Source organism: Rhinolophus hipposideros (genome assembly GCF_964194185.1).
Source record: "Rhinolophus hipposideros genome assembly, chromosome: 13".
Lineage (NCBI taxonomy): Eukaryota > Metazoa > Chordata > Mammalia > Chiroptera > Rhinolophidae > Rhinolophus > Rhinolophus hipposideros.
Genome location: NC_138059.1, coordinates 31,390,572 through 31,410,630, shown reverse-complemented (window position 1 = coordinate 31,410,630; position 20,059 = coordinate 31,390,572). Strand labels below are relative to the sequence as shown.

Here is a 20,059-nt window from a genome sequence, read left to right as displayed (position 1 = left end):
GGACATTATGCACCAATAAATTAGGGCAACATATAACTGTAATTTAAAGGTCATGCTCAGTTTTAAAGGTGGCCCAACATCTTTCCCACTCAAGAGAGAAGGTATCTCTAAAAAAAATAAAGAAGACTATGTCTCTAAATTTTCAGTATAAAAAGGACTCTGAGCCCCAGAGAGATTATGAAGCTAGCATGGAATATAATATGATAGGGGGCAAACAAGCTTTGGAATCAGGCAGAACTAGGTTCAAATTCCAGCAGTGTGACTTTTGTTAAGCCATTTAACCCCTCTTGTCTCAACTATTTCATCTGTATAATGAAGATAACACATACCACAAGAGTTACCATTCTGAGGAACGAATGAGCTAACATAAGTAAACACGGTGCCCAGCCCATGACAGATTTTCAACAAACGTTAGTTCTTTTCTTCTTTTCCCCTTGTCTTACAATACACAATTAGTAGCAGAACCTAGCCACTACTTTCATAGAATTTACACTGCTTCAGCATAAATCTGGAAATCAGCCCCTTGTTCCCTCACTCCCTTAAGAGTCCGTTGTTCTCAATGCCTCTCTGAATGTGTCACTTCAACTGATCAACGAGGAAACAAAAAAAAAAGACTCCAAGATTAGACCACTAGTTGAGAGACTAAATGGAAGAAATGACTAGACTTCAAAACCACAGAGAACTTACCAAATATCAATTTTGAGTCCATTGGAAACCAAAAATTGAATAGTATCCACATGACCACAGAGATGAAGAGCTGTGTTCCCTTGATAATCTGTGGCCAGAAGATCAGCACCAAATTTATGCAACAACTGGCAGATGTCTACATTTCCTCTGGCTGCTGCAAGGTGAAGGCCTGTTCTGCCCCTGCTGTCACGAATATTTGGGTCAAAGCCACTTTCCAAAAGCCGCTTGGAATAGTTAAAGTCTCCATCAATACAGGCTTGGAGCAAGGGCACATTAGTCTGAGAAGAATCATTTACAAAAACGTAGGACATTGTTCTGATGTGGTGGATGGGATATGCCTGTAATGAAATATGAGATGAGTGAGATTCAGTGAAGCCAAACTAAATCCAGATAATGAAGTCATTTAGAGAAACACTTTTTCTTATCCTTCTTGGCCTCCTGTCTCTAATAAATTATCTCACCAAACAGAAACAACAACAGAGTTATCATATTTTATTTTCCATTAAAATGTCTTGTTTTCTTCATATCTGCTGGATTAAAATTGCAAAAAAATTACTATAAAGCTCCAGTTTGCTTTTCATCATGTAAAAAGATTAAGAGATACTTTAAAAATTAAGATATAATTGCTTCAAGTTTACTACATTGTCAGAAGACATAAATACGTGATCCTTAGATTTCAGACCCCCCACACACACAAAAAATGCTATTGCTGATACTTTTATTTAAAACAAAGTAATTCTCTTTCACATATTTGCTTATTATAGTTGAGATATTCTATATGGTAAACAGAACTATCTGTTCAAAAGTTAACCAAATCAGAATGAAAAAAAAGAACTTAATCAACACTCGATGAGGACCTGCTAAAAATATTGTGTTTACAGCACAAACTTCAAATTTTAATAGAAAGAAAAAGATAAGGAAAGCAAGAAACTGAAGTTAAAATTGGAAATACCATGAAATCAATTCAGATTGTCTATCTTTCTTACAGTATTGATTCTATTCTGCTGTGTTCTGCAGTTATCTAAATATCTGGCTTCATCAAACTCCCATTATCTGAAGACTGAGAGATGAGAAAAACCAGGTCTGTGTGGGAATACAAAGGTAGGACAAAGGCAGCAATCTCAACTGTGTCCACTCTAATATTTCATCCACTTGCGTAAAGGAGGCTCACCAGTTTGTCCACACCGCTTTCACTGATACTTCCCTACCTCACTAGTCTCTCAGTGGGGCTCTGTTTCTCTCTCTCTCTCTTCCCCTTCGTTCATTTAAGAAAAAGTTAAAGGCTGACAAAAGAAACTTGACTAAGAAACTGAAGAGAAAACAAAACAAAACAAGAAAACACAAAGGCAGAGAGTGATGTTTACAGAGACGCTCCCCTACTCTAAGGTTACAAAAGCTTAGTCACAGATGGGCTCGGCTTGTAATTTATCAGTCAAAGTCTGTCTTTCTGGAACACCGACTGAACTGGATGCTAGACTAATCTATTCTTGTGCCAAACCTCCAGGGGATTCAGAAAAGCATGGCTGTGGAGTTTGGTGAGATTCTTGGCTCCTACTTCTTTCAGTCTGGTTTCCCAGCAGAGACACTGTCCCTCTAGACCTGGGCTTCCTTACACTTAGAGCTTTGCTGCTGCCATGGGTTCTCTGGGCAAAGGGGAAACATTCACACATACTGAGGGCTGTGCCGTGCCAGGCATTGCACTGGGGTTCGTGATCAATTTTATTTAATCTTCCTAACAATTCCATGGAAAGGAGTCATTGAAGGATATTAAATGGCATTGTCTTATTACATTAGTCTTTCAGAAAGATTACTTTGTTGGCAATATGGAGAGGCTAGATTGGGGGGCGGGGGTTACGGTTGGAGACAGGGTGATCAATCAGTAGGTCACTGCAGAAATCCAGGCAAGAAAAGATGAGAGCCTGATCTAAGGCAGTGCAGAGAGAACGGGGCATACTGGGGAGGGATATATAAGATAGAATTAGCACAACTTAATGACCTGTTGGATATAAAGGGGGAGAAGGAGCTGTAAAGGATAATTCTAAATAAGGGGAAAATATACTTATGATTAAGAATTACAGAGATCAAGATAAAGCAAACTTCAGATTATGACACTAAATAATGCTTTTAAAAAAAATTAACACAATGAAATTACTCAATAAAATAATCAAGAATTCTCTTTTGAGGATAATCTCCCTATTTTCCCCTACTGCATTCATTGGGTTGGATCATAAAAATGACAAAGTTATCACGAACTATTTAAAAAATAAAATACCACATATCAAGTGCTTTTTAAGATGTAATGTGTTTTTGTTACATTTTGTATGAATAGATAATGAAAACAATCTACTTGGTGTTTTGGTCCAACACAGTAAGAATTCTTGTGGCTTGCAGACTGGGATTCTTCTGAATGTTGGCTAAGTAAAAAAAGGCTTTCTTGTCTATTTTTAAAGCAAGAATAAGTGTGCTGTATTGTGTGAGTTTCTTTGTGTCCTTGAGAAACTGCTAACCTTACCCCCAACTTTAATAAGCTCAGAGGTAGATAACATTTTTCATCTTGATCACAGAACTGAATCTGCCCTAAACCAAGGCCACAGTAGAAAATACTCACGTAAGCCTTAAGATTAGATCTTTCTTTCAGTGGTCACCTGACAGTTTCTCTGAATTCTTAAGAAGGTTCAACAGGATATCCAGAAATGTGCCGGCAAGGATCTAGAGTAAATAGAAAATTCAGTTATAACAAAAGTGTGGTGTGAAAAAGGACTTGCTGTGTTCTAGTAAACACAGACAAGCAAGTGGGACCTGTACATATTCTCCAGAAAAATCTATGGATAAGACATCAACTTATAAGGTTAGTAAGTGACGAGTAATAAAGTATCAAAAAGGAAAACAGAAGGGCTTAATAAAGAGTGGTTCTGTTGCCCACAAACAAGAAAGCCTGGTCAGAAAGATAAAAGAAGAATCAAATTATGTGCTATCAGTAGATAAAAATTCTGGGCTCTGAACATTCACTTGAAGTCACTGGAATTCAGAAAGCATACTTTTCACAGAAATGGTGGCTAGATCTGATTAGCCCACAAAAGAACTTTTAAAAATAAAAATGCTACTTGCAATAGGGAGGAAAAGTAGAAAAAAATCAGTACTTATATTTAAACCAAACAGGATACATTTAAGAAAAAATATTTCTAAACTATCTGGAAGGCTGATTCTTAAATCTCCTTCTGAGACTGTCCCTCCTTTTCTTTCCAGTGTGAAAGAAAAACAGGCTCAACTCTGCAGTCTTTCGCACATGCTTGACCCCACTCCTCCTGAAGTGTGGTGCTGCTCCACGTTCATGCTCTCCTTGGAACGCACACAGGTGTCCCTCTGTGCACTGAGAGACTTTTGCGAGTGTTCTGTCTGTCCCACTGCACTCTTCTCTGGAGGGGTCCCAGAAGAGGGGATCAGGGGCAGGCAGAATGGACCACAAAAAAATCAATTACTAATTTTTTGAACAAAAATGTACTGTGTGACCGAAATGTGCCAGTACTGCGCTAAGTGGTGGAATATAAAGTCCTAAATTTAAAGCTCCAGCTGAGAAGCGAAGCCTTACGTTCACGTGAAATTCAGGTTAACCTTTCAACTGGTCTTACATGTTCACTGCTATCAAATCCCTTTAAATAAACTTACATAAAGAAATAATTAATGGTCCTTTACGAAGCTCCACTTACAATATGTAAGTCAGGTTGTATCATAAGGGCTATCAGTGCTGGGTTGAAAGTGAACACCAGGGTTGATAAACTGTATGTGAGAACCAGTCCCAACAATAGTGTTAACAAATATCATAATGGCTGATAATATACAAAATAGCCACCCTCCTCAACTGTTTTAGTTTTCTGTGATTTTAAATACTAACTTAGACAAACTTCCTATCACAGAGCCACTTAATCAATTTCCTTGAACAAATACCGATTCACCTAAAGCCTCAATTTTCCTTGCTTCTCCTGACCCCTGGAGCTGAGTCTTCATGACTAAAGTCTTTCTCTAATATATAATCTGGCTTCAATTTTCAAAGTTAAAATGATGTAGGGGGGTTATTCTGAAGATAGTAGGGATCACATTACGAAAAGGACATAAGTGAAAATTCTATCTTGTTTAGAGATAGAATTATAGATTATATAGTTACACCCCCCCTTCCCCAGTAATCCTAATGTTCCCTTAAATCCACAAGGCAATACTTCTGCCTTTTATTTTAATATAAGGCTCCATAAGAAAATAAACTTGATCAAATTATAGATTTGTGATTTCAAACAACTATTATACAAATGCATTAGACCTAATTCCTAGAAACCTGCCAAAAAAATGTCGAAGACCTCAATTAGATCTTAATCACTAGAAATCTATTCATAGCTCCCTCAAGAAGTAAGGGAAGTGAATAAAAATCAGTATTATATTAACTATTGTCCAAGGGGTGAAGGAGACTAAAGATTTTTTAAATGAAGCTTTTTATTTTGATATAATTATAGATTCACATGCAGTTGTAAGAAATAATACAGAGATCCTGTATACCAGTTTCCCCAACAGTAAAAGCCTGCAAAACTATAGCACTATATCATGATCAGGATATTGACATTGATATTGACATAGAACACTTCCATCACCACGGACATCTCTCAGAGTGCCCTTTTACATGCCACACCGATTTCCCTCTGCCCCCACACCTCCTTATCCTCGGGAAACCACTACTCTGTCTTCCACTTTTATTACTGCCATTTCAAGAATATTACATAAATGGAACCATAATTCTCATAATCCTCATTCAACATAATTCTCTGGGGGATTTGTTCAGGTCATTGTCTGTATCAATAGCCTGTTTCTTTTTTATTGCTGAGTAGTATTCCATGGTATGGATGTAACACCAGTTTGTTTAACTGTTCACCTTTTAAAGGACATCTGGTTGTCTCCAGTTTTTGGTTGTTATGTTAAAGCTTCTAAAACATTCAGGTACATATTTTTACGTGAATGTAAGACTTCATTTCTCTGGGATAAATAACCAGGAGTGCAATTGCTGGGTTGTATGGAGGCTTAAAGATTTTGACAACAAGACTTGAGTCCGAAGGTGCCCATTTCCCCATATAAAACAAGGAAGAATACAAGGTCTCCTTTGTGGTCCCTTGTCTGGGTGCCTCAGGCAACCAGGAGAGTGAGAGGTTATTTATGGAAGCATTTGGAAAGGCTCAGATGGAGGCCCTGGTATTTACCCAAGTGAGGGAGGCGTAAGAACCATTCCACAAGTTGAGTTAGAGGCACTAATGTGCTCTAACGCACAGTGAACTGGTATCTTTCCAGATTCACAGAGGGAGTCTGTTCCCATGTGAATGGGTGTGAAAGCGAAGTATAAGGAAGGTGGCTTCTAGAGGTGGGAAACGCCGGAGGGAGACAGATGTGATACGGTCTGTCTCTCCTTGGAGGGGCTACTTTTAGGAGTGCATGACACTCTATAGAGAGGTAGTTCTACAGCCAGAGGCTGTTAAAAGAGCGTGGCTACTCCATCCAAAATGTATCTGGAGTCAGACAGCCTGGGTTTGAAACCCACTTCAGCTACCTGCTTAATTGTATAAGGACCCCCAAAATAACAATTAGTACCCTCCCAAGGCTGGACACAGGGAGACCAGTCCTCTACTGTAGAGAACAGCTCGCATAGTAGTAGAACACTGATTCCCGGGTGAAACAGCAGCTTCTAACACTGGGGTGACCTCTAGTGGGGAGTAGAGACTTCCAGGAAAGAAAAAGAGAACTGGTTCCCAGCATAGGAAAGACCACAACAGTCAATAGTGGGAATAGGCAAGCCCCAGAAAGCCTCTGGTTGTCCACCATGGCCTGGTTCCTAAGGGACAGTGTCCTCCGACTGTTTCAGAGTTACATGCTGGGATTGTTAAAAACAGCGCCCTGGTGGTCAGGTCTTACAAGGCTGGTGCAACCCAGCGTTTCAAACTCCTAACCCTGTGCTCTGTGGCACTGACTGAGAAACTTCGTAAGGATGGAATCATTCATCCTCTGGGACAAGGGAGTCACCTAGATCTCAGTTACAAGAGCTCCTTACACTAAATAGCACTTGTCCCAATCCAAATAAGATTTTAATAGAAGCTTGTAAGTCACTGACTTTATGGAAAGTTCTAGTTAATATTCTTTTTCTTTTCCAATTTCCTTTTATGTTAATGTTAGTTCAATCTGCACAACTTTAAGAGAGTATTCTTGATGGTTAAGAACTAATGGAGAAAACATGTTCTATTTTAACATATACTTATTATACCATAATTTAAAGTTACTTATTATACCATATAATAAGTATAACTTATTATACCATAACTTTAAATTGATCTTCTGTATTCAATATCACCAACCATATACAATATATTGACTTATTTTTCATTTTGAAAGGTCACGGGTCAAGGCAAGACTAAGTGCTACATACCTGGTTCAAATGGACTGACTATACTCTACCTACATAGCCACTTGAATCAGAGATCAAACACGAGACACTTCAGCAAAACGCAGGGAACATATGGCATAGCTGGAGAAATATATTATCAGACTTACTGCCTACATTTTTTAACATCAAAGAAACGTACAAAAACTGAGAATGATATACAGTAAATGGAACCCCCAAATCTGGATTCTCTATACCTCACTTGGTTAATTCTTACTCTTTTAAAAGGATAGTTATTTTAAAATATAAAATAACCTCAAAGAACCATAAAACAAGAACTTCAAATGAAATCATTAAATCCTAACTATTAGCACTTTAAAATTACTGTTCTTAAAACCTAAGCACTGCACAGATTCACAGATATTAGGCAAGGGAAAAAAAGACAATATCTATAAGAAATCTAGCTGTGAGCAAGTAAAAATTTTAACAACAATTTAAAACTTCCCAAAACATTAATAAGTTTTTTCAGTCTGCTTATCTTCATCAGCTATTTCTCTAACAGACTGGTCTTAAATAATTTCCAAGGCTCAGAGAGTTTAATGAGTCTAAGGCCATACTGCTGTGAAATGGCAGAGTGGGCTTCCAATTTAGTCTCTAATATTTCCCAAATGCCATGCAGCCTCTATACAGTAATCAAGATCATCAGGATAAAATGGTTCATACAAAGATGTATTGCTTGTTTACAATTGTTTGCAAAAATTCCTGCCAGACCATGTCTCGAGATAGCAAAAAAACGAGTCTCATCTGTCTGTGCAACATGGCAGATTACACAGTGCTGGCACATTGCTTCTTGAAATCTACACATAGAAAAATCCAATGATTCTTTGATGAGTGCACACTCAAGTTCATTTTAACAGGATTTTCAAGTAACATTTTTTTCTTATGACTAGTTCTACAGTTCATCGTACATTTTGTAAGAAAATAAATATGAAAAAAGAAAATAAGTTACCCATAATCCTACCAGGTAGAAATAACTATTATATTTTGATGCTATGATTGCTAGCATTTTTTCTCTATGTTTATATATATGTATTTAATTCATACTATGCATACTAATGTTAAACTCTTCTATTTACTATATTGTGAAAATCCTTCTACGTTCTCAGTCTTCTATTACAATTTTTAATGGTTGTTTTCTATTGTATGTAACATCGTTTTCTTATTGAATTTGTTAGCACATTAAAAAAGTTGGCCCTGCATTTTTCCTATTACAGAGATTCAAATTTATTGATATTTTAAGACAATCAAAATGTAGATAGTCTAAGATAATTTTAAAATAATACTTTTGGTCAAAATTTGAGTACCATAATGGATTCTCAGGCAATGTATTTGAAAGATGTGACAGATGGATCTGACTATGATTATGGCTGTGGAACCAGCCTCATTTTTTTATTGGTGAATTATTTTACTGTGACAGCAATCTTGATGCAATGCTTGCTTTGCTCACTCTAAAACTTCCAAGGTTTTGGTTTACAGTTCACCTTATAGTTCATCTTAAACTAAGCTGCACTTAGGATCGTTATTTATCTGCTTTTCGGGAGACTGTCTTAGAAAAGCCTGGGAAGCGAATTCTCGTAGATTATATGGCTAGCACTCCAATTTTTAACCTTTGAGATAACTATCCAAAATAAACACAAAATATGCAAATGTTTACTATTTACTTTGAGTTCTTGGGAAGGAAAAAGGTGTCTCCCTTTTTGAAAGCTTGGTAGTAAGTAAATTTAAAAAAGGAACTGAGAATACTATCCTTTCAGGATATCCCAGTACTATGAAGAACATTTGAAGAATCAAGTTTATAAGTAGAATCTTCTAAATTTTACTCTCAAGGCTCAAAAATAATTGATAGACATGCAATACCAGTAATGTTGCAATAGATCCAGACACCATGGTCAGATACATTGTCACCTTTTGTCTAAACTTGTGGAGAATTCACATTTTGTGTATTATCAACATTTCAGTGTAATTTGGGTCTAAAATTCGTAACTTTGGGATTTCTTCAATGCCAAGCTATCGATTACTTCATAATTAAAAATTTATTAATGCAGTAAAGTTGAGTTTAATTCGAAGTATATGAATTACAGAATGTTACTGTAAGAAAGGCCAGTTCATTATGTTTAAGTTCATATAATTAAAAGTAGGCTAATTAGGTACTACTCAGTAGAAGTTCTTAGGGAAAAAGCTTAATGAAAAGGGAAAACAAGGATTTGTTTATATATCTGCTATTACTGTGCAAACAACTGCGTCTCAATATCTGAGATACATAATATTTAACATTTATTAAGTTATGATACTCCAGGGACTGTTTAAGTATTTTTCCTTTAACAACTGGTTTAATCCTCATAAAAACTCTGTAAGGTAAGTGTTAATTATCATTATCCTCATTTTATGGGTGAAAATATTAAGTCACTAAGTTTGTTCTCATAAGATTCTCCTTTATATAAGAAATCAGTTTAGCAAACCTTTTCATCAATTATAAAAAGGTAAACATTAGTTCTAGTCCACACACTCTGAATTAACTCCTTAGAACCATTTCGTTGAAAATAAACTTTTTAAACTGTGGAAAAACAATAAATATCTGGAAATGTTTCTTAATTTACAGGAAACATTAGTCTAGCTTATAAACTCTGAATTAACTCTTTGCAATCATCTCATACGAAGCAAATTTTTTAAAATGTGAGAAAACAACAATAAAAAATTTGGAAATGTTTTCTACTTCTACTTTACAGGAAGTGACTAAATTCCTTAACTCATTATTCTCAAGTATTTCTTACTCATCGGGATTGTGAGAAAACACTTGCCTAAATTTTTCTTTCTCCATCAGGAAATCAAAAAACACCAAAGAAGGATTTATGATCAAAAAACACCAAAGAAGGATGTATGATATGTATTTCCTGCAATATTCATATTACTTTATTATTTATTTGTATTATTAACATTTAGTTACAATTCAACTTTTAGAAAGATATTGTCTTAAAATAAATAAAAATTAATTGTTCACAAGGGAATATTGGTCATTCTGGATATTTTATTTTATTCTAATTCCTTTCAGTATTTTCTAAAATCTTTACTGTGTAAATTCTACCATGTTTAAAATTCTTAGCAAGGGACTTCTGGAAGTTTCTAATTTGTAATTAAATAATAAAGACATTAAATAAGCACTGGGAGGTCAACCTGAAGTCTTTCATGCACACATGTTACTTCTGTAAAAAGTTATTTTGATTTTTTTTTTAAATCATTTTTTTTTCCTAGCTACAGCTACACTTCATTTCTATGGCCTAATGTTGCCACCTTGTGGTCTACCTGGGCTTCAAGTGCAACTTTAGCATCTAGTACAGATACAAAGCAAGAAAAGAGCCACTGAAATTTCTCTCAGTTTAATTGCATAGTTACTTAAAATTCTCACTAATTCTGAATTTGTGAAAATTCAGCATAGGTATGAAGTTAAATTTTCCTTAAAAAAGTTTACCAAGCAAATTAATAGCATAAATATGATTCTGGGCCTATTCCGAAATCTAAACCTCATTGAACCCACCTTATCAGATTTCATTTACATAGAATAAAGTACTACAAAAATGACATTCTTATTCATTTATTCAGTTTCATTTAAAAATACAGGAACTACAACTTTTGTAAATTATTCCTTATTTCTAAATATTCCAAAAAATGTATACCAGACTTCACCTGAAGTAGTTTGAAGGCACATGATTGTGATCTTAAGAAAAACAAACATTTCCATGAAATTTTTAGAGCTGGAATGGTCATCCAGGCTCATCTAACCCAATCTCCTTATTTTACAGATAAGGATACTGAGAACCAGAGAGGTTGTAACTTTATATGCAACTTTACACACTACCCCTCACCCCCAGGTTTTAGCCCTATTCCTGATTCATGGTAGAAAAATATGGTACATCCTCAACATAACAGTTGTTTTCACAATTCTATTGTAATCTGTCCCCTTCCACATTCTATATAACGGGCTAGATCAGGTACTAGCATGTACTGCACCCTTCATGCGAAATAAACATTCTAGCGACACAGGGTGGACAAGGGCCCTCCCTATACAACCCAGAGAAGATCTAAAAGACTTCTTTGAAGTGTGGTCTAATTGTGTGTGGAGCTTTGCAAATCACTCGTCTAGTCTAGAGCTCCATGATCCTACATTTATGGCCTAGGTAGACTCTTAAAATTCAAGAACTCCTTACACATCATTATTATACCCACACCCTACCCCATTCACTCTTACCCTCTGGGGGCCCAGGTAAATGAGGATATGCAACAAAAAATAAAAAACACACAAACAAAAAGACTGAAAACAGGACTAAGAAACTAACGTAGCCAGCCAGCCTTTAAAAATGGCCCGTTTATGTATAGCCGCAAAAGGACCACCATATGGGGTGTTAGAAGTTGCCTCTTTCTCTCCACTAAAATAAGAATTAAGGATTAAACCTTTGGTAGGAAATGAGTAAAGTCTGAGTAAGAGAGCTGAGAGGAGTGTCTGAGGCTTTAAAGAGTGCCTGTGGTCTTTTCCCATTGTCCCTCCTTTGGACTGGGATAATTTAATTTGGGAAGATATCGTGTAATACCCAGGAAAAAGAAAGTAGGGAGTTATGTGCTTAGAAATGGCTCTGGGTTCAAGAAAGAGAACTAGGGATTTCCCTCCTAGGTTTTCTAGCCCAGTTTATGAGGATAAAAATACGTGTAAGTAGAGGATTATAGGCAAAAGTTGTATTTTTTGGCTGGAACTTTCCTCATGCTGCCACTTAGGAGCCTAAGAGGTAGGGCAAGAAGTAGGAAATGCCAGTATTCTAAAGCAGAGCTGAATCAACAGTCCTGATAGCTTCTTCAGTAGAACAATAATTCTGAGTGGAGGGGCAATGAATTACAAGAATCTTCTTTCTGACTGAGACCTGGCCCACACACAGCCTCTCCTATTACAACAGAAGATCTGTGAGTTGGCTCAGTTTGCATCTATGTACTCAGAGTTCTAGGGAATCTTTCAGAAATGGGAATAAAGGCTGGCAAATTCCTATACTGGTTTCCCATGGAACTATTTTTACTGACTGCCCAGAGACCTACCAGGTCCTTGTGACCAACATAAGAAAGAGTGGTTAGTGACTAAGGATCTCAAATTTTAATAACTACATGGTTCTTCTAGATTTGCTGTTTTCCAGGAAATGTCTTCTCAACAGTTTTTTTCTTAACATAAAATCACTTGCTAGATTTAGCAAATACAAACCTCATTTTCTTTCTGGTCCTTATTTTCAACCTCTCAAAACTATTTACTACAGCCATGTGCTGCCTAGTGACAAGGATATGTTCTAAAAAATGCATCATTGGGTGATTTTGTCTTTGTACAGATATCATAGAGTACACTCATACAAGCCTAGATGGTATAGCCTAGCACACACCTAGACTACAAACACCTGTACAGCATGTACAACATGAGAGAAAATCAAGCAGATTCAAAGGAAATGATGCAATCAAGACCCACTTAAGTAAACATGAGATGCAAGCGGTTGCTGCCAGCGTTAACCGTTTTACAGCAAACTTTTTTAATAAGTAGAAAGCGTACACTGTGAAATAACAAAAAAAAGGACAGTATTATAAGTACCAGTAAGTCATTTATTATGATTATCAAGTATTATGTACTGTACATAATTGTATGTCTGTACTTCTATACGACCGGCAGTGCAGGAGGTTTACACTGGCATCACTCCAAACCCATGAGTAATGCGTTACACTACGTCATGATGGCTGGCGACGATACCACCAGGTGATAAAAAATTTTCAGCTCCACTATACTGTCATGTGACCACTTTCATATATGTAGTCCGTCGCTGACAGAACTATCGTCATGAGGTACATGACTGTATTTTGTCATTTGGTCTATGACAAATACTAAGAAGATTGGGAGTAACATAGCACATGTGTGCATTTCAAAAATAATTTTTTACATGACCTGTGGATAGGGGCATGATATACTATAAAACTGTTAGGAAGAGTTTCGTGTTTTTTTTTTTTAACTTTGAACAATTGCTACTTTGAACTTTTGTCCTTGTACTCAAGAGAACCACACCGTCAAGCAAAGAAAATTATGATAGGAAAACTGTTCTTTAAAATGCTATCAAAAGATGACTTCACTGTCTTCAAACAACAGATGAGAGAATAAATTTCTTGTATTTGGATAAATGAAACAAAGTACATTATCAGAATTCACAGCTAAGGACTTGGGAAAATGATCTAGGATTATTAAATGTGTACCATCTTAAATGGTAGAGAAGAATAAGAACAGTCACAAAAACAAATTCAACTTTTAAGTGCAAAGTAAGTATTAAATTTACCACTGGTACTATAGCATGTCTCTCCCAGTGATACGAATGCAAATAAATCTAAAATATTTTTACCAAATATATTGCCTTTTCTACCACTTCCGTTTTATCTTCTCTGGCTCAAATTTTAGTTTTTCATTATATTTTATTTGATGGTTTCATGTGTGTCAATTTATCACTTAAAAAAGATTAACCCAAGAGTTCTGCAAACTTCTCAATGTCAAATACTTTTATTTCCACACTTCAGTCACCCTTACTGGAACTTGATTCCACCACCCAGATCTTAACACATAACTCCTGCTTCTGACCACCTCCAATCTTCGACCTTTGCCATTCCCTCACACCTTATGAAATGTCTCCTATTCACATCTCTCAGCCCTCTTTTGACTACCTCAAGCAGGAAGAAATCTGTCCGCACAACTTTCCCTCTCTTCAGCCAGCTTCTGGTTCCTTCTAATCCTCAAGAAAGATGCATTCCCACTTCTACCAAGGCAGAAAAGGCCTTCCCCATCAAGAGGACCAAGAAGTATAGGAGCAAGGACAACGAGCGTAAGTATAACGTAAGAGATGAAAGCATGAGAGGACTAATGATTATGGAAAAGATTAAAAACAACTTCTAGAAGGAATTGAGAACTGGATCAAATCTCAGTGTCAGGGTTCTGTTAACCCAAAAGTACCATTTTCCTCTCAATCTAGACAAGGTTGAAGCTAGGGAAAATAACCAGTTGGGTGATTATTTGCTATAAACAGTGAATGCAGACTTAAAGACTTGAATTAACAGATTTGTGCTCTGTGAATTTACCAGGAATTATTCTTACGATAGGTACTGAGAACCAGATCCCAATCAAAGATTTATATCTTAGGTTCTGACTGCCATTTTCTAAGGTACAGTCTTGAGTGGCCAATCTCTAAGAGCCTCACATTCCTCATTTGAAAAATTGGTATACTATCTACCCTATTTACTTCAGTGTTTTTACAGAAGAACTTTGAAAACTATAATGCAATGAACAAATAAAAGATGCTAAATGTTTTTGCTTAGTTTCCCAGCAAAAGTTCCCCTTCAAAAAGTTCAGCCTGAATTAAGGGTAAAAGGATTTCCGAGGAGTGTGGAAAGGTGTGTATAAAAAAATAAAAAAATTTAAAAAAGGATTTCCACATCTTGGTATCAGCAGGTAAAATTATTTCTGCCCTACAGGAGGTCAGGGGTGATGATGAAAGCAACCCATTCTTTCAAATTCTTTTTGCTTTCCATTCACACTGCCTCCACTCTTAATTTGGGTTCTAACAAATAGTCTTATACATGAAGTTTTCCATTGCCTTCCTAATTGGTCTCTCAGTCTCATTCTTTCTTCTGTCACCTCCATCTCATGCTTTTTGAACATCACTTCCAAGCTAAAAATTTTTTTAGTGGCTCCACTGGTCCAAGCATAACCTTTTACTGAGCCTACTATAATAAACTGCTAACCATTCTCCATTTCCACTTTTGCCTTTGTACAATTCACTTCTCCCCACAGGAAAAACATCTTTCAAAACTGTAAATCATTTCATGTCATTCTTCTGTTTTAAATAAGTCAATGGAATGGCAACCCAATACATTTAAAATAACATTCAAAATCCTTACCATGGTTTACAAAACACTGAATGATTTTGCTCCTGCCTATCTAATTTCATCTTTAACCATACCGCGTTCTTGTTCTCTGTACTCTAGCACCACTTGACTCCTTTATGTTCGTTGAAGCTCTTTCTGGCCTCAGGGTCTTTGCACTTCCTTTTCCTTCTACTGGAATGTATTTCCCCTGGACAGATCTATACTCAACTGGCTCATTGCCAGAACTCAGGTCTCAGCTCAAATGAACTTATGTCCCAAAATTATTTCTCACATCACCCTGTTTACTTCCTTCCTGGTTCTTATCAATGTAGAATTTTCTGATTTAGTTAATCATTTACGAGGTCGGACAATTAAGTTCACAAACTCATCCTAGAAAAAGTGGCTACATACCTCATTGCTGAATATCACTACAGTTGATAACTTGGAGAGTTATGCACCGACACCAGTGCCTAGTCCACCCTTCAAAGCCATTTTGGAACTCTTTTTCTGGAATGGCCATCAGAGCTGTTGTCGTATTACCCCTGATGTCCTGAATGTCATCAAAATGTCTTCCTTTCAATATTTCCTTTATCTTCGGGTAAAGAAGTCATTAGGGGCCAGATCAGGTGAGTAGGGATTGTGTTCCAATACAGTTATTTGTTTACTGTCTAAAAACTCCCTCACAGACAGTGCCATGGGAGCCGGTACATTGTCGTGATGCCAAGAGCCATGAATTGTTGGTGAAAAGTTCAGGTTGTCTAACTTTTTCACGCAGCCTTTTCAGCACTTCCAAATAGTAAACTTGCTTAACTGTTTGTGCAGTTGGTACAAATTCATACTGAATAATCCCTCTGATATCAAAAAAATTGGTTAACTCTTTGTACAGTTGGTACCAATTCATAATGAATAATCCCTCTGATATAAAAAAAAGGTTAGCAACATCATTGCAACAAGTTCATGAACTTAATTGTCAGACCTCATATGTCTCTTCCATTTGAATGTAGGCTCTTTGAGGGCAGGAGCTTGTTTTGTTCAACATGATCCACAGTATCTAGCAGTGCCTATCACATACTAAGTAATCAATCTATACTTTTCACTTTTTTAGTTAAATGAATGCGTGGTCCAAATGAAAACTATGCATTCAAATAAGTCTTTCAATGGAGTATGGAAGTTGGCATTAATGAGTAAATGGTAACAACAGGCATTAAGACACTCATTGAAGTTGGCCAAAAAATATAACTAGACTAATAAAATATAACTACATACCAATAAAATTGATATCACATTTAAAGAGAAATCATGTCTACCTCTACTTCTTAAATGTCTCTTAATGCCCAAGAAGAAGTTATTTACAAATAATAAAACATTTATTGACTCCTTCCATAAGCAGATCCATGCTAGCTAGAAGAAATACAACATTAAAGCAAAATGATAGTATGCGTATTTCAATATTTATTTTATATAATATGGAAACATTAGCATTAATACTGCTTATTTTATTTTTTAAAATTCCTAATTCATGTTTTAACAAGTAAAATTAAGTGTTCAATACATCACAAATAAAAAAATTAGCAGCATTTCAGAACATCAAATAGAAACATAAACTTATAAAAATGTGTTAAGCATACGTTGTCATACTAATATAAATTGGCAGAAAAATACAGTGAAATATTACCTAAAAACAAACCACATAAAAATAAAAATTAAAATAACAAAAAAATTGAAATGAATTTTTTTTGAAAGCACAAAATACATTAAGTAGCACTGCAAATGAGTTGTGAGCACATTTTTGTACAAATTTTCCAGATGCTGTAAAATATCTCTATGTCAACTGGAGGTAACACAATGTTAATGTAATTCCATTATCTTCCAACTCCTTTATCTTCAAATTGTTTCATCTCTTCTTTGAGATCTGTATCCTTTTAATTACTTTGTTTTCGCAGAAACTGCAATCTTCTTTATTCCTATTAATGTTCCTTGCCTCAACATTTGACATTAATGATATTATTATACTAGCTTTTTATGGTTATCATTGTGGGGGGATATTTTTCTATTTCAACCATTCTGTACAGTTTTGTTTTAGGTATGTATCTTGTAAACAATAGGAAACAAAGTGCTTTTTAATTGTTTTGAAGATTTTTTTTCCATAGGTGAATTTAATCAACTTACATTTTATGTGATTTCTGACCTATTTGGGATTATTTCCATTATCCTATTTTATGTTTTCTGTTTATCTTTGTTTTTTTTTTCTTCTTTCCTATCATCTCTCAATTATGTTTTTTTCTATATTCTCCTCATTCCTCTGTATTGGCTTAAATACTATTATATTTTTTTTCTTCAACTGCTTATTTTTACTTTTTGACATACATGCTAATAATTTTTCTTAAAGTCTAAAATTATGTAAAAATTCTATTGTGAACACAATGCCCAGTACATGTTATAACCACCACAGGACACTCCACTTCATAAGAGTTGTCTATAGAATTTTAGCTTTACCTTTAAAAAAAAATCAACCTCCCTTCTAGAACTTAGGAAAAAAAAGTTTAAATTTACCAACATTTTATCAATCAGATCACTCTTTTTTAAAAAAGAATCCCATGCCTCCCCTCTGGATTTGCTCCTCTGGCTGAAGTACAATCTTTAGTTCTTTCAGTGAGAATCTGTGAGTATTAAACTCTTTTAAGCCTTTGTAAATTTGAAAATACCTTTATTTTGACTTTACTCTTAAATAATAGTTACTTTGAAGCAAACTATTCTACAGTTTCCCGGGTATCTTTTATTGCTAGATGTTTGCTTCAGTCTAATTGTCCTTGTGTAAGGAATGTCTTTTTTACTTTGTTTGGTCTCCAAGTTTTCACTTATATCTGTTTCACAGTTTCACTGTGATCTATTTAGGAGGATTTATTTATCCTGTGTGGAATTCAGAGTGTACATGGAATCTAAGCACTCATGTCCTTTTTGAATTCTGGACAATTCTAACTTATTATCTCTTCAAATACTGCTGTTCAACTGTATTATATATATGCTGGAAACTCAATTATCAACTTGTCCTTTTCTTTTAAACAATGCTTTTCTGTGCTACATTGTAGGTGCAGTTCTCAGCACTATCTTCTAATTCAGTTATCCTCTCTGATTGGATTGAGTCTACAAATTCATCACACTTTTTTTTTAAATCTCAACCTTTGTACTTTTCATTTCTAAGAGCTCTAGTTGGTTGTTAATATCCGCCTGTTTTTGTTACTTTTGGTTTCATAATTTACTCTTCATTTTTAATAAATGTGAGTCCTTTTTCTCTTTGAGCACAGACACTTAAAAGTCTTTGCTGGATGGTTTCTTAATTTATTTACATCAGGACTGAATGTGTGTCCTAATGCTAATATTTCTGGATGGGTGTGTGTTTTTTGGCACTAGATCTTTTTTATTCATTTTAGAATTTTTGCTGTAAGCTTATTTTGGGAGAAAGAATTATTTGTTTTTGTTCTTCCTCCTCCTATGCTTATTCCCTCATACAGTTCCTCTGCCTTGCCATCTGGGAATGCAGTTCAGAACCAGGTCTTAGATAAGGTAAGTTTGAGCTCTTGTCTACAAGTGACAATGGGGCTATTACAGATCCAGTCACAGAGCCAAGTTTGGTTCAGTTTCTGACTGTAAGACTGCATCTTCGCACCTTGCTAGGTCCAACTTCTTTAAGCCATTAGATTCTGGCAGCAGTCAAGAGCAGTTTTATTTGGCTTCCTTGTATACTTAGGGAATATGTACCCAGAGCCCTGACTATAAGCCATAAACTTACTCCAGTCTTGTCTTGTGCAGATCTCTTTTAATGAGGCCACATTATTGGCTGCCACTACCCACTTCCAGAACAACTACAGCTCCACTCATCACTTTGTGCTTCTGCTATATAGAGACGTTTAGCTAATTTATTGTTTTGACTACATACTTTGGGTTTCCACTTTTTACGTTTTGTCAATTATTGCCACATACTAAAACATGAACTAAATGTACCATTTTAATCTTAAACCAACTATGTGTTTTTCATTCCCTCAGATGCCCAGTGCCACTGTAGTGGACATGACTAGTTACCTACCTAGAAAGCCATTCCTACATTGTTCTGTCCCATTAGTGCTCAACACTATTAACTCTTTGCTGCCCATATGCTTTGAAGGGGTCAGCCCTGGTTATTTTAAGCCATGTAACATATTACATTTCCCTAGCTGTAGTGGTTTATTTAGACATGGACATGTAACCAGTCCAATAAGACTCTTTGCTTAAAATGATACAGCAATACATTCTCTTCTTTTTTTCTGAAAATATGGCATAAACATGACATCTAAAGTTGCTCTCATCATTTTGACATGTATATTTCATATATATGCGTGCGTGTGTGCACACACAGGAAGCATAAAGAGTAAGGCAGACAGAGAAAGAGCCAATCCTTGATTAAACCCCATCTGAAGCTCATGTTAATTCTAAACTTTTCAAATATAGGTATCAATAAAGAACTATTTTTATTAAGACAATTTAAATTGGGTTTTCTGTTACGTAGAAGAAAATATTTAAATGACACAGAACCTAAAGTGATCATTACTATTATCTACTGCTATATGTACCTGCAATTTCTTTCTAAGAAGGAGAAAAAAATATTGCTTATGTTACTGTTTCTGCAAAAGACAAAAGTCAAAGAAAGGGTGGGTAAAAGAAAGGGTAACATAAGCAGTAATTCAACTGCTCCTTGAAGCAGTTGAATAGAGCTCATTGCGCCCCATCTAAGCAGTAATTCAACTGCTCCTTTAAGCAGTTGAATAGAGGTCATTGTGCCCCACCCTTTCTTTGACTTTTGTCTTTTGCAGAAACAGTAACATAAGCAGTATTTTTTTACTTCTTAGTAAGAAATGGCAGGTACATATAGCAGTAGATAATAGTAATGATCACTGTAGGTTCTGTGTCATTTAAATATTTTCTTCTAAGTAACAGAAAACCTAATTTAAATTG

General features: G+C 35.6%; 1 protein-coding gene across 2 annotated transcripts in view; it reads right to left on the bottom strand.

Annotated features, from left to right (window-relative positions):
* Window positions 1-20,059, bottom strand: part of ANKRD46 (ankyrin repeat domain 46) — a 52,657-nt gene that overhangs the window by 7,396 nt on the left and 25,202 nt on the right. For both annotated transcript variants that reach the window (XM_081069992.1, XM_081069993.1), the window contains exons 2-3: window positions 3,296-3,396; window positions 688-1,025 (exon numbers count right to left, since the gene is read on the bottom strand). In XM_081069992.1, coding sequence (XP_080926118.1) covers window positions 688-998 — 311 coding nt within the window. In that variant the 5' untranslated portion in view covers window positions 999-1,025; window positions 3,296-3,396. The remainder of the gene's footprint in view (window positions 1-687; window positions 1,026-3,295; window positions 3,397-20,059) is intronic.